Here is a 16,617-nt window from a genome sequence, read left to right on the forward strand (position 1 = left end):
GCTTTTTCAACTACATGTTAAAAAGAGAGAAATTTAAGGAATATGTAGTGGTATCCTGGAGTTATTAAAAAAGATGGAAAGTATTCCAGAAGTTATAGCTAGTGAGTGGGATAAAATAAAAGTGGAGTTTAAAAATATGGTAGAAATAAAAGAAAAAACAGCTCTAGTTATGAAGTAATGAGAATGATTTAGAGGGACTGATGAAGATCTAAGTGTTACGAAGTATGGGGAATCTCTCAGAATAAGCAGAGGCGCAGTTGCAGAGTGCTAAATGAGAAAATAAGGGGTTACCTGGATAATGTTACGAGTTTGGAAATAATTCTATTAAGCAGATATTTTTGATAAGAACTCCAGAGCACAAAAACTTCTGGCACAATGACTTGGGCAATAGAAAGAAGAAATGGTTATTGCCAAACATAGTGAGTCTATAACAAGAACAATAACCAGAGATTCTGTATTATAGAGATATTATGGAAATTTTATGAAAATTTGTATAAAGCAGAGAAGTGGGGAATTCGGGGAAAAAACACAAATGGAAAGATTTCTGGAAGACTTAAATATGCCGGGGTTACAGTTAAATGAGGCCCAACAACTACCAGTTAAGATAGGAGGAGAGGAGATAAAAATGTTCATGCATAAACAATTTGCAGGAAAGTCTGCAGGAATAGATGGTATTCTGGTGGAGGTTTAGAAGGTGTGAGGGGAAAAAGTGATAAAGATCTGGAGGGTTTTGTTTAACAATATTTTAAAAGGAGGGGGATGCACCAACATCCTTATCCTTACAAAAAAGCTGTGGTGGCTGTAATACCTAACGACGGTAAAGGACCCATTCAATCCAGCGTCATATTGGTCATTTCAATTTTAAACCACAATTATAGTGTTTATGTTGGTAATGGCTTAAAAAATGCAAAAGTGATGCCAGAATTGATGAATATGGACCAGTGCGGCTTTGTGAAGGGGAGGCAAACATTTGACAACATTAATAGAACAATGATGACACAGAGGAAAGCAGAATGTAAGAAAATACCACTGTTATTGGTGGGTCTTGATGCAGATAAAGCATTCAAAAGAGTAAGCTGGGATTCTGATAATGGCGAAGGAAGCATTTGCATTTCCTGATAAAATAATAAGGTTAATTAGAAGGATGTACGAGATATCAGAGGCAAAAATCAAAGTGGGAAGTGTGTTTTCTTTCCTCTTTATTTGTCTGTTAATAATAACTATTGACAAAGAAAGTAAGGGACTCACATATTTGAGCATATAATTGGTATGGTGTTCAGCAATACTGGTCTTTATTTGCAGATGATATTGTATTGTACCTGATGGAACCAGAAGAGAAAATCTCTGTGTTGTGGAACATCGAGAGAGTTGCAGTTTTTTTTTTTTTTTTTTTTTGGGGGGGGGGGTATAAAATTAATGAAAATAAATAAAAGGCTTTATCAATAAACTGTATACCCACACATGAATTGGTTCAGCAGTACCCATATTTATGGGGACATGATAAAAAAATAAGTATTTAGTAGTATGGATTTAAAAAGGATTCTGTTATGGCAGCTAAGGATATGTTGGAAGGGACTAAGCAAAAGATAATACAAAAACTGAAAAACTGGAAGTTCTTGCCTGTGGATATTGATAGCAAGGTACAAGCAGTGAACATGTTTTTAATCCCTTTAGTTTTATAGACAGATCAGGCATATTTTTATTCCCTTTAGGTTTATAGACAGATCAGGCATATTTTTATCAACCACAGAAGTTGTAGATAGTAATTTAATAGAGGGTTGATGGATTTTGCATGAGATGAGAAGATAGTCAAATGAGATAAGTTGATCTTCCCAGTAGAACAAGAAGGTTTAGGATTACCTGATTTGAAGGGATATTTTAAAGTTACAGTTAAGGCAGTTGTACATAACACAAGCAGAATGCTACATTTCAAAGTGGAAAGGGATGATGATGATGAAACAGGAGGTTAATTCAAGAAATAAGGAAAGAATGAGATTTAGGATCCCGATCCTTAAGGAGGATAACAGTCATACAGAATATTATATTCCTACAGTAGCAGAAAGCATCCTAAGAACTAAGCCAACATGGGAATGGAGAAAAGAGATTCTGCTAATAGGAATAACTGCAATTTGGGGTACAGAGAATAGGCAAGAGGGAGCTGAAATTTACTGGAGGAAGCTGGCAAAGGAACAAAAATATTGGGAACGAATAATCAGAGTGAAAAGTAACAGAATGGAAAGAGGCTTATCAGGGATTGATATCAGAGTATAGACAAAGAGAAAAGAATAGGGGAATCCTAAATGAAAGACCTGCACTGGTTGAGTTTTTAACCGTATCTAGAACAAAAGTTGCTGTTTAAAGAAAAGAGAGAGAATTAGTAGGGCATATAAAATTCTGCACGATAACTATAGGAATCAATTAGAAGAGGTCAGAAAAGATTGGGAAGAGAGATTGGATATGCAATTCACAAAGAAGCAGTGGGAGAACATATGTATAGCTCCCAAATATGCAGTAAAATCTAGAAGATTTAGGATTTTTACTTGGAAGTGTTTGCATAGATACTTTTATACCCCAATCAGACTCCAAAGAAATTTTCCTGTGGTAGATGGCAAATGTTAGAGATGTAATGGGGAAGAAATGGGTACCTGGGCATGTATGTTCATGGAGTTTGAGTTGGCAGATTTTAAAAGTTCTTTACAGAGTACAATGTCAGGAATACTGAGCAAGCACATGAGTGTAATTAAGTTTTTTGATCTGGGATACAGGATCTGAATTTCCAAGTAAGGCCTTGTTTAGTTTTGTTCTGGTGGTTGCCAAAAAAAAAAAAATTACTAGAAAATGGGGATCAAAATCTGAACCAACTATACTTGAAGTATTGAATACTGTAACAGAGATAAAAGGACGGGAAGTGGGATCTTTGGAAAAGGGTAGGAGTAAATTATATAGAAGGAAATGGAAATTGTGGGAGCAGTTCATGCAGAAAAATATTTTGGCGGAGGAACAAGGTTTAAGAAAAGTCAGTAATTGAGCAATTTATGTAATGTTGCTTTAATTATATGATTATAGCAGTATATGTGATGTATAATGTTTGTAAATGTGACTTTGTTAGTGTGGTTCACTTGTAAGTTTGCTTGTGAAACAAGTAATAACACAATAAAGGTGTCCCCCACACCTCTTGCTAATTATATATACTAATTCTGAGATTGCACAGCATCAGGGGAAAGAGGATATTCCCAACCCAGAGAATTGTGCAGTCTTGAACACCTGTTTACCATCTGCTTAGTCTATCAAGCTTTGAGAACCAAAAGACAGTTCACCTAAATTCATGGTTCCCGTACATAAAGAAGTACATGTATGTATGTGTGTGAGCACGTGTGTGCGTATATACATATATATTTAAAACAGTTTTCCCAAATTAAGGTTAACGTTGTGGAAGGGAAAAAATTAGTTTGATTTACTGTGTACAAGTGCAATGTGAAGATGCATGGGCGCACCTTGTCACATATTAAACAAACATTTGGCCTGCAAATTTCTTTGTGAGTGGAATTTGAAGGTGTGATAAGCACAGGTTGAGGAATGGATTTTAATGAGGTCTTAGGAAGACCACCCCTGAATTAATTCCATTGCTATGGAATGCAGAGGATGCCATATTGATGACATAAGGTTGGTCAGAGGGTATTTGGAGCACTAATGAAATTAAGACATAAGATGGTGGATAACTGGGACAAAAATAGAAAGAAGCAAAGGTGTCATTAGATGTTGAAACCTGGGGATAGGCATGTCAGCTGGCAAGATATGACACAAAATCCAGGAAATTCATGAGTGTTTAGAACTTGCTGGAGTTTTTTTTTTTTTTTTTTAAACCCCAAGCTAGGTTGTGATAAGATATTCCCTTAAAGAGATTCAGTGTGCTGGAGCTATGATTTAAATAAATGTGAGACGTGGGAACATAAACATTGGCCTTGTCAGAGGCTGAATTTGTACATACATCGGTTACAACAGTGATTATTGCTAAAACTGTTATGTTTTTAAGTTATGATAATTTACTTGCTCTTACAACAAAGGAGGCGACAACAATGCATTTAATTGGGGACAGGGGCCAAAAAAAGCTTTAACTAGTAGGTAGAAATCTAGTGGTGTATATAGTTCGGGCATCACTTTAATTTAGCCTTAGAGCATTGAATTATATTGACCAAGTGGGGTCTATATTATCTTGTGGAAAGAAGTGTTCTGTATACACGTCTTCATCGACAAGTAAACAGTGAAGTCTGTGATAGCTGAATGGCCATAACGGCAACTTTTTTCCCGGAGAAAAAAGCACTTGGCTGTCATTGGGGATTTGTCATTTTCCCCACTGTAGTGCGATCTCGGAGTTGATATTTTAGTTAGGGGGTGTGAGGGGTGAAGCCTCCTACTATGTAGGGTTTGAACTTTTGTTTTTTTGTGTATTAGACCAAGTGCTTTTTTCCCCTGGGGAAAAAAGTTGCTGATGTGGCCATTCGGCAATTACAGGGTTCGCTGTTTACTTGTCGATGAAGTTCGACAAGATAATATAGACCCGACCAAGTTGTATATGATAAATGTTGGGTCCCAGAATTTATGGGAGGATTAATCATCTAGCACTAGAGTTACAGTGGAGTTGGATTGGTAGACAGAAACCGACAAGAACCCTAGGAAATATTGGTATAAATGTGTTGTTGTTTGAGTATTTAACAGAGTGATTTTTTTTCTGGTCTGTTTCCCAAAAACAGATCATTACATAATAACTGTGAGATATTTAGTGCAAGGTCACAAAGAAAAATTGTGCGTTTGTGTTTTGTTCATAGGTTGGTACTAGGCTATCGGCCCTAGGGCCTATACAAGCCTAGCCATAATAATTCCATGGCTATTTCTTCCCACACTATTTACTTCCCTGGACCCTGACGTGATCCCCACGGTTAATTTTCTTTCTCCCATTATCCCATTATTGTTTGTTGTTTCATTTCCTTTTTTGTGTGTGTTTGGTATTTCAAGCTCATTTACTAATGGTAAAATATATCTCATTTTGCTACAAAAAAATCATTAAAATGAGATCTGATGTTCTCTTTTTCAGTCTTCCTCAACATATGGGTTTGGATCTGATCTGACTTGGTCTCATAGTCCAGACTTCGGATCCAACTCTTGAACTCTTCCCTCTATCCATAATGCCCAAGTCCATACGAATTACCATAGATCTCAGTTGCCGCTATCATGCCCAGATGCAGATTCCTCTCGAAAGAAAAATTTAGTGGTGTTTTGTGAGTTTTCTTTTCTTGTTTGCTCTTTTCAATGTCTATCCTCCCTTTTAGTTTTTTGCTGCCATTTGAATTTTTTCTACTGTTCTCGCATAATACTTCTTTTATACCATAGTTAGTATTGACTTTGCACTTTATTAAGGGTACTCTCTTTTAAATTACAGTTGTTTGTAATTAATACCTTTTCTGTTCTATAAAAAAGAAATCTTACCCTATTCTTTTCTCATGTAGTGTAATTTTATGTGCTGTTTTTTTTTTTTTTTTACTGTACTGATTTATTGTACTGTTCATTGTTTATGCTGCCTGTTATTAACCACCATGTTGGATAGACCAACAGGTTTAAAAAAATGCAGTTCATATTGACATAAAATTCCAAATTTGGATGCCCACAAGGAGTGCATTTATTGCCTCGGAGCCAGCCACTTGGATACAAATTCCCCTATCTGTTGTGCTTGTAACTTAAGTGTTCTGGCTGACCGACGCAACAAGCTGATACTAAAAGGACTTCTACCTGCTACATCAACTCCATCTTCTGGCGCTTAACCCCCCACTAAAGTTTTGAAGTCTGCTTCATTGCAGCACAGAAAATGCTCCCCATTGAATTCCCCTAGGACTTCATTGGAGCCACCTACCAGAACTCGAAAAAATCTCAGATTCGATATCATTGGATCCAAAGATCCGATCTTCATATCCAAAATCCCCGATCCAAAGTCTCTGGATCTGATGATCATATTGGCCAGTCCAATAGTGCCTTCCTTGGATCCGAAGCCTGGCACCTCTCAAAGAAGTCACATGGCAGAGTATGTCGTTAAATCAATTTCTCCTCTCTGCACTCTCAGTTCTGACATACCCCTAAAAAACATTCAAGGTCACAATCCACTACATTCTCCAGGCCTTCCAAAAGTTTATCAGAAGTGGATGTGGATAGGATGATGCGAAAATTTCTCAGAGCTTAGATCCAGATGGTGGGGGTCATACCGGTTCCGTCCCGTATTGGATCCGTGAGCCTTCCTACAATGCCTCATACTATTCTCTTTCCTTCTCAAATTCATCCAGCTGTTTTGGAATCTCAGGATCAGAAATTCGCGAGAGGTCCGAAGTCCGATACGAAGATCTCCTTTTTGACTCTGACAGTATCCTTGAATTGTTCTGCTCTGATACCTTCAAATCAGAATGGGTCCCAGAGCCAAAGTGTTGGTGTCAGATCCGTCGGGCCAGGATCAGCTCTGATGATATCAGATCCATCCTTGTCCCTCAGAGCCCTGGCCCTGGACAGTTCAGGAATCCCATATTTATGTGTGTGTGTGTGTGTGTGTGTGTGTGTGTGTGTGTGTGTGTGTGTGTGTATGGGTCTGTCATTTGATTGAATGTTCATTTGACTGAATCACAAAGTATGTGAGGATGTCATTTCTAATCTTAAGAGTTATTAGAGAAGTAAGTCTCAAGAGTATCTGTGGATTGGCAGTGGCCACCATTATGTTGCACCCCCAGATGTGTAGATACTTGTGTTTGTGCTCCAGCACTGAATCATTGTGTTTTTCTTTCCTTTTCTTTTCTCCATGGTTGTAGGACCTTGGAGTTAGTATGTAAAAGTAAGGGGGAGGTGAGAGGTCAAATGAATTTTCAGTCAGTTGTGTTTAGTGATTTTGTGTTTCAGTGAAATGAACATTCAGTCAATGATATTGTATACAGACACATGCATAAGCTTATTATAAGATGTAAATGAGCAAGAACTTATAAAAAGTGTAAAGATTAGAGCAATAAATTGGTGTGATGTTCATCTCATTCAATATCAGCAGTTACTGTCATGCTTATATTGCTTAGCGTTAAATATTTATATTCTATACATTTCATTCTTCCTCCCCTTTTTGTCTAGCCTTTATAATCTCCACTTTCTTCAGGCTATGTTCTTTTGACCTTTCAGTTATTTTGATTGGGGAACTTTGACATTTTAGCTGTTCTGTTGATTTTGCTCCATGATATAAATGTATGTAGTCTGTCACAGTGAACCTGAATGTTTTGAAAATGTAGAAAAAAAGATGAGTAAGAATGGGGTCCAAAACTGATCATTAAATAACACCATTATCCAAACTCCCTACTGTCTCCATTCATTTTAATTTTCCATTCCCTATCCAGAAGTCAGTTTATCTATCTTTCTTAAATTAGTTGTATGGTTATGTTATCAAAGATTTTGGAGTAGTCCAAGCAAACATTGGCCACATGTGTGCCCGTATCATTTGATTCTATAGTTTTATTTATAAACAACTGGATGGCAATTAAACAATATTTGTCATGTATGCATATTGATAAATGCCTATCAACTCTTTACTGTCCAGCTGTTGATTGCCCAACAAATTTTGTTGTCCAACTCTTCCCTTAACTTTTTAGAAATATTGTATTCCTTCACATTTGTAGCACAGTTTGTAGACGTATTGGCTTGTAATTCTTTGGTTTAGGGTAGCCAGTCTGCTTTCTTGCATATCATGCCTTCTTCCTGAATTTAAGGAGTTGCCTGTCCTTTATTAGACTTCCCTTCCTTCATTGTGCCTAATTGTAATGGAAAGAAAGTGTTTGTCTTGCACTATGATAATTGAGAGAAGGTATTTGTCTTGCATTATCATAAATGAGTCCATACCTTAGAGGTTTAAAGGCCAGATAATGTAGTTTGATAATTTTGATTGAAGCTAGCACACTGTCCATTCTGTTAATAAATAAGAAAGACTGTCAGTGGAAGTTACTGACCTGAGTAATGGGGGCACTAGAGGTAGTTGCTTAGGGTTTATGCCCTCTGCATTTGAACAATGCTGTTTCTATGAAACTTTGCTGTAACACTGTCTTAAATGTTGAAGGGAGAACCATGTGGCAGGATCCATGATAAAAAATGCTCTTTACCAGTTATTGCATTGATTCTAGGGCTGTAGATTTTGTGAATACTTGGTTTGCTTGATTCAAAGTCGGCCAGTTCTACACCACCTTCAAGAAGGCTAAAATGAAACATCCCCAGCCCCATGCCAGGTAGTACATGAATCTGGACAGCATATCTTTTAGTACTTGAATAATATCCTGCAATTGTAGTAAACTACCCTGGTGTTCTGGAAAAATAGCTATAATAAAATGAAATTATGATAAAATGTTAGAATATGTCTGGGCTCTTTTAATGTAAATTCTAGCAAAAAAACAAATGTGTAATCTGTGGTGAGCATGTTTTATGTCTGGCAAACTACCCCCCCCCCCCACACACACACACACACACACACACACACCCTGCATTCCCTAATAAGCTTTGTGTATGGAGGTGGCTGTTCCCAGGGTTGCTACAGGAGTCTGCTGCAACTGGTAAGCATATATGGATTAAGACTGTAAATGTCTTTTGATCAGAAGTTTACTCATTGGGGGGTATTGTAAGTCTAGATTTCCAGACATTTTAATGTTATGAGTGAGCATGATTCTTTTCTGTAGTTAGAGAGTGGTGCTCTGTCCTAAGTAGTAATGCAGAGGGTGGCACTGTGGTGCAGCGGTTAACATAGTCTCCTCACAGCAAGAGGTTCTCTGGTTCGATTCTCGGCTGGGGTGATTTCTGTGCGATGTCTGCATGTCCACCCTGCGTTTGCGTGGGTTTCCTCCGGGTGCTCCAGTTTCCTCCCATAATCCAAAGACATGTATCTGAAGCGTTTCTCCCCAGGCCTCCTCTGAAAATAGGCTCTGTCCTAGTTGGACTTTCCCAGTCAAGATATGTTAAAATAAAAATAAAAAATAAATCTGCAGATTTTACTACCCAGCATCTGCTGGCTTGTAGTTCTTTGGTCTATGGTAGTCATTCTGCTTTCTTGCATATCATGCCTTCTTCCTGAATTTAAGGAGTTGCCTATCCTTTGTTAGGAAAGAAAGTGTTTGTTTTGCACTACGATAATTGAGAGAGAGTTTTTTTGATCACACACTTTCTTTCCATTACTTTCAGGCATAGTGAAGGAAGGCAAGCCTAACAAAGGATAAGCAACGCCTTAAATTCAGGAAGAAGGCATGATATGCAAGAAAGCAGAATGACTACCCTTATTTCTTGGAAGCCTGTGCTTGTTTTGAATAAAGACTCTTGTCAGTAGCCTGACAAGAAGTAAAATCACTTGGAGCAATGCTTGGGGACATTAGTACTGCTTAGAAAATGCAGGTAAGATAAAAATATTTTTTTCAGTTTTTGCCACAATTACCTTTTAGAATACTGTGTATCTCATTACAATGACTATCTTCCTTTCTCCCATTAAAACTGTATTAAAAAAGAAACCTTTGCAAGACTGTGTCCATGCCTAGTCTCTGTGGACAGTTGCCTTAACTGCTTTCTTCCATAGTGTATCCAGAGTGAGCTTTTACGCTGTCTGCATTGACAGACTTTAATATTGGGTTACTGCTAGGACAGTATTCCTCACCATTGTTGCATAGCATTCCAAGTTTACATATTCTCTTTATGTTCTGATTGTTTTTACATCAGTCTGGCAATCTTTCCAAGCATGTGAACTGTAGAATGAAATCAACTTGAAGGGTTTACATTTTGTTCTTGCCGTGATACTAGTTCTTCAAAAGCGTCTTTTAAAGGACATACCCCCATGATATGAACATACTGCTTGATGTTGACATTGGACATTTTCTGATTCTAGAAGCTGTCAAAGCAGTATTCTTCAGAGCATACTGATCAGACAAATAAAATGACGTGTCTACCCTCGTACTTCTACAATGTCTATTTGTGAAGTGCCATCTTAAGCAGCTGCATATGATGGAAGCTGTATGTAGAGATTTCTTTATTAAATTCATGTGTGTAGAGATTTCTTTATTAAATGTATGTGCAGTCTAGTCCATTAAGATTGATCCTTTTAAAAAATATTATGTATTCATAAACATGAAGTTGTACTGAACTTCCAAATTACTGTGTATGTGCTCTCTCTTTGTTACTCTGCATACCTTGGTCAGTAGTTGCACATCTTTCTTTGCTTATTATATCATGATAGTTGAATGCCTGCTCTAATCTGTCCACATGCATTGCATTTACACTTGCCTTTATGGCCAGGTAGTGGCTGAAAAGGGTTCAAAGATGGACAAGCTCACTTACCCAAGTTAACAAATAATGTTAGTTCATTAATTTTCTAATTACCCACTTAATCCAGGTCTTGCTGGCTGGGGAGCCAGGGCCCATCCCAATATTTAATGAGAATAAGGCAGAGGAATTATTTTGCATGAGATACCAGTGTATCATAAGATACGTGCACATGTGTGTGCACACATGCATGCACACACACTTCATGACTCACCTGTAACATGCATACCTTTGTGCAGTTTTGAAGATTACTGCTGCAACAAAGGCATGCCTTTGAGATGTAGAATAAAGAAGACTGGAACACCCAGTGTAAACATCATAAATACAGTGAAGCTGTGCAGACACTACACAGAAGGTACCCACTAAGAGCCAAACTTATGAATCAGGTGCTCTGGCGCAACACTCCTAACAACTGCACCACTTTTCCATCAAACAGATGAGTAAAATAAATTCAGTTTATAAGTTAATGTGCTTTTTACTTTGCTAGTGTGTTCCTAAGATTTTACACATAATTTTGATGGTCCCTTTATTATGTGCTTGAGTCTCTGCTAAGAAAGCAGTTTTAGTCTTTGCATGTATGCCTAGGTGCTTGAATATTGAAACTTTTAATAAATATGCGCATATGTGCATGACCGCACATACTGGTTAATAGATTTGAACACTTTACTTTAGTACTTCATGGCTGTTGCCACTATAAATCTTATTTGCACTATGTGAAAACTTGCTGGTATGCTAGTAGTTTTATTTAGCTGGTAAGCCATTCAGGTGTTCTGATGATTCACACATTCATAGTAGGCACCTTATTAGCTACTAGCACAGACTACGTATGTGATCTGCTGTATTTCTTTTGCAGAATGGAGTTACTTGAACAACTTGTACATAGTCTTAAAGAGCGGAATGAAACGCCAGACTATGAAATGGTAAGTAGACTCACTGTTCACACATGTTAACCCTGCTGCATATTTAAGTACAGAGGTATTCTTTTGTTGGCTTTTCAGTATTTTTCAACATTTTTTGAAGTAATAAAACTCATGTTCATTTTATTGTAAAATGTGAGTGCCTTGTAGATGTTAATGAGTTACAGATGATCTTAAAGATCATGTCTAAAGGTGTGAAACGGTTTTATTTGCACAAAACTGTGATGTCATGCATCCTTATTACAAATGGTGTTTTGTGTTAAAACAAGACCTGCACCATTTTCAGAAAGAAAAAAAAATATTTTAAACGTGGACGTCGTAATGGTCACAGCTAAATTTATGTCATTAATATTAATGTGTGGGCAGGAAGTGTGTACATCACTTTGGGTTCAGGGTATAATTATGAAGGATTAGTGTGTATACATAATTGTGGATCAGTTATGTAATAGTAAAACACTGGAATAACAAATGCTTAACCAAAACAAAAACGATGGAAACCACGGCAGTGCTTTACACCAATTTTAATAACAAGGACAAAAAAATAGTAGTGTTAAGTACTTTCATCCCAAAAGGGACTTCTTCAGAACTACTATACACAGGAATTACTCAGTTAATATACCATCAAAAATCACATGACTGCACTAATCAATTCATTCATTAACTCGTTATTCAGTTCTTTAAAAACTTTTATTAAAAAATATTTGCTAAAAAAAAAAATATGTATGTATGTATGTATATATATATATATATATATATATATATATATATATATATATATATATATACATACATACACACACACACACACACACACACACACACACACACACACACACACACACACAAATACTAAGTAGGAGCCACTGTAGCATCCAGCCTAATTTGCCACACCAATTCTTTAAACAGCAAACGCTCCTCAATTACATATCCTCTCTGATCCATTTTCACATGCTTCAATACTACAAATTTAAATCTGTGTTCAGGGTGGTCCTGCACATGTCTGTATAAAGCATTAGTTTTTTTAGCCTTTCTAATTTCAAAATCATGTTCATAAATTCTATCTTTTAGTGTTCTAGAAGTTTTACGAACATAGACGGCTGAACAAAAATCACAGCATGCTGCATAAACCACCCAACTGGACTCGCAGTTAAAATGTCCAGGAACATTATAGGTATGGCCCTTGATAGTAAAATGTTCCCCAACCATAATATAATTACATTGCCTACAATGTCCACATTTGGACATTCCCTTTTTGCCTTTCTGTTCTCTTCTCAATTCCCTCTCAATAATTGTTATTAAAACTGGTGTAAAGCACTGCCGTGGTTTCCACCATTTTTTGTTTTGGTTATGTAACAAGAAACTAGGTTCCCTCTATAGAATCAAACCCTTTCTAACACCTCCAGCCAGGGTTACCATTGCTCGCACCCACCTTATCTCTACCCTGCTCTATGCCTCCCCTATCTATACCAAAATATGTAGAAGTAATCTGAGTAAACTTTCATCCTCCTACAACAATATTGCCAGATTTGCAGCTGGGTCCTCCTATAGAATTCATCACTGTATCAACCTGAATCAGCTAGGATGGTTAGAGTTGCCAAATCTAATACTTTTTAATCAACTAATAGTAGCCCATAAGATCCTGTATTTACCTCAGAATACACCCGTACTTACTTCCCTAGTCATCCCCTATAACAATCTCAAGATCTTATGCTCATCTAATAAACTACTTGTACAAATATCAAAATCCAACAATTCAGCTGGTGACACTTTGTTCTCCAATACAGTAGGTAAAGCCTGGAACATCCTCCCAAGCCAGCTAACCTCAATATCCTGTGCCAGCTTATTCAAAAGCAAGCTCAAACCCTACCTCAAGTCACACTGGTTATGCCCCTGTGTCAACCCAGACTAAGCACCAGACCATTAACTAGACTCCCACGATTCCGAGTCTCTCAAGATCATGGTCTTGTGTTTACTGACTAAATTCTAGTGAGCTTAACCTTTCTTAAGATTTTTTTAACATGTAAATATGTATATATTGTGGTATGGTCAACCACCTTCATATATGATCACAACTTTGGTGATAAAGAACACTATAAATGCATCCTTGTATGTTTATATTGTATACTCTATCCATTTATCTCTAGTGTATTTCTTTCTTAGGTTTATATGTGACCTTAGTACCTATTTAATATAAACTAATAGTTGTATCTAGTTTAGTCTTATATTAAGTTTTCTTTTCCTAACAGAATGCATAATATAAAATCCTAGGCTTGTAATACGTTATAAAGATTTGTAATATAACATTTCTAATGTAATTTGTCTTAGTCGTGTTCATCTAATTCTTAGTAAAATATTTCTTTCCCTACTGAAATATAAAATATATATTCTTAGGCTTGTAGTATTTTTTTTTTTTTTTTTTTTTTAAAAAAAAACTTGTGTTCCAAATTCTACTGTTAATGTATTTGTTGTGACCTTTATGTTGTTGTATCATGTAGAGCTTTTCTCCCCGGGCCTCCACTAAAAATGGACATATATACAGCTGGACTAGCCCGGTCAACAAATGTAAAATAAAATAAAATGTAATAGCAGACTTGTTAAATTAACAGTCTGGCAAAAAAAATAATTGTCTTGAGAAGTCCTCTGGTGATAGTAAGCCTTTGGAGTTGCTGGAGTTGGAGGTATTACACTTCCTTCTGAAGATTTTTATAACTTGGTCCCAGAATTTTTGGGAACCAATTGTAGCTTTGCTTAGTTTCTACAATACTGTTTTTTTTTTCATGAAGACCAAGTCTCCTCTCTTAACTTTAAAAGTATTTTTAAGTTCTTTTATTAACCATCTGTTTTGGTTAGTTTTGTGTTGGTAAGGGGAAGAATTTATTTTGAAGGGCTTGAAGATCTTCATTTAGAGTATTTGCAGGGTGGTCTGATGTAGAGAATGTGGGAGACCACCTCTGGAAAATGGCTGTATGTAGTTTAGTAAAATTGTCAGTGGATTGTGGTCTGAAAGTTAGTGGAGTGGTGAGTTGGGAGGTTATCAGATGTGAAGAGTGTATAGGGTGGTAGTCACTAAATAAAGATGGAAAAATGGGGGGGTTTATTTTATTTAAAATATTATCAATGAGGAATATTGTCGGGGGGGTGCCTGTTAAATTTGAAGTTAGGTCTTATAAGCTCAGAAATTATTTGTGATAGTCCTAGGTCTGGAAACATACATATCCTGGTGGCAGAGGAGGAGAAGATTTAAAATCCCACATTAAGATAAGTTTTTTTTATTTGTGGGGATAGTCTTCAAGATTAGTTGTTCTTTCTACTGAGAGAAGAGTGGGGGATGATAATTTGCCAAGAATAAGGACAATTTTGGGCACTAGAAAGGCAAGGGTAATTAAGGGACATGTGCTCTCTTCCAGCAGATCTGTCTATAATTGTGATGCTGTACTTAAGCATATTGTTTTTTTCTAATGGCACCAGCAGTTGAATCCATGTAAATGTTTTAAAGCCTCCTCGCTGGTGACCTACAGAAAAGGTGACATTACATTCAGTACAGAGGTAAATTTATGGTAGATACCATATTGTAAAGAGGTAGAATTAGGAGAAGAGTGAAGTACAAGGTGCCATGTTAATGTCTTGAGTGGGAGACTCATTGAATCCCTGGAATTTCAGGACCTGGATGTTAAGTGAGTTGACCTCAAGTGAAAATTTTTGGAATGAGATTATATTGTCAGTGCATATTGAGCAGCTCCTGTGGGTGGAACAGAGGGTTCCAATTTGATTTTAGCCCAAAATATTGAAAACTGAGAATACTATTGAAAACTGAGAATACTATTGTGTGGTCCCGGGCTGGGTGTGTGTGTGTGTGTGTGTGTGTGTGTGTGTGTGTGTGTGTGTGTGTGTGTGTGTGTGTGTGTGTATGTATCTATATATATATATATATATATATATATATATATATGTGTCTGTGTATATATATATATACATAAATATGCACGTAATTAATAGGGTGCCTTCATGTAGTTGAAAGATGGTCGGTTTTCACTTGATTCTGCACTACATCAAACTTATTTGGACTGTTTATGTAGAGCCAAGTGAAAATGAATCATTTGTATGTATGTTTGAATGTGTATGCTTGTGTTTGAATACATGGAAGTGTGTAAATTTATGCACTTACGTGAAATTTCAGTGCCATATGTGCATCTGGCTGTTAGTGTGAGAGCACTATTTGTGGTTAAGAAGTTTTTCTTATTCCCACTGCTTTTTGATGTCTGAAGAAATATGTAAAATTAGCAGGGACTGGTTTGCCCCCCCCCCCCCCCAAAAAAAAAGACACTTAATTTCTTTTCGTTGTTTTGAGCCTGTAGATTTAGTGACTGTCGATATAGACTCTGTAATGCGTGCACACACACACACACACACACACACGCACATACATATATAATATATATATATATATATATATATGTATGTATGTGTGTGTGTACAATTTACAGGTTTGCAAGGGTCTTGCCCCTGTATTAAATAGATTTTCAATATTTTGAATATTCAGTATTTTGGGTTTTTAATATTTTCAGTTTTCGACATTATGACTTGCATCTGTAACAGAATACAGTCCTCCTGAGGAGGTGAGTCACTTAAGATAATAAGATTGTTTTGTAAATTTGTAGATGTTCTTCGTGTTTCACTGTTGCAGTCATCAGACTTGGGTTATCTGCCTGCAGGTAGCCCTCAGTCGGCCCGAATACCAGAGTCTTGGGATTTCTGCGTCGGATGCTGTCGCCTCTTCCATGACGTCAGGGGTATAAAACATGCAGCTGACACCATTACATCAGCTTTTCTTGCCGCGCGGAGCCCAAAGCAGAAGCGGTTCGCAAGTGCCGGTTGGTCGCTATCTGAAATTTTCATTTTTTGAGTTTCAAACCTGAAGTCTTGTAAAGCTAAGTACTCCGTTGGGGTTTCTTTTTTCTTGCTCTAACTGATGTCAGAAAAAGTTAACAAGTGTCTTGCCTCTGGAAAGCAAATACCACAGCACGGAGATTTTCATTCTTACTGCGTCACCTGTGTAGGCCCAGACCACAACGTCCCTCGCTGTCAGCTTTGTGCCTTGTTTAACACCTGAACTATTCGTCATTGGGCTATCTTTGTTGCTAAATTCTTTCTCTGTCGTTCTCCATATTCCAAAATGGCTTCGGAAAGCCATCCAACTACTGATGATCTGAAAAAACGTAAGGATAAAGACAGAGACAGACCACATAGTTCCAAAACTGCCAACAACGCTTCCATTAAACTAGTCGCCAAACCGCCGGTATTCAGTGAGGTGCCTTTGCAGCCCCAGACATCCGCTTCTACAGAT

General features: G+C 37.1%; 1 protein-coding gene across 2 annotated transcripts in view; it reads left to right on the forward strand.

Moving 5' to 3' along the window:
- CCHR3.PART0H5orf22 (chromosome chr3.part0 C5orf22 homolog) overlaps window positions 1–16,617 on the forward strand; it is a 313,287-nt gene that overhangs the window by 131,686 nt on the left and 164,984 nt on the right. For both annotated transcript variants that reach the window (XM_044065335.1, XM_044065334.1), the window contains exon 7: window positions 11,210–11,276. In XM_044065335.1, coding sequence (XP_043921270.1) covers window positions 11,210–11,276 — 67 coding nt within the window. The remainder of the gene's footprint in view (window positions 1–11,209; window positions 11,277–16,617) is intronic.

The sequence above is a fragment of the Protopterus annectens genome, chromosome 3.part0 (assembly GCF_019279795.1).
Source record: "Protopterus annectens isolate FY-2018-M chromosome 3.part0, PAN1.0, whole genome shotgun sequence".
NCBI classification, from domain to species: Eukaryota; Metazoa; Chordata; order Ceratodontiformes; family Protopteridae; genus Protopterus; species Protopterus annectens.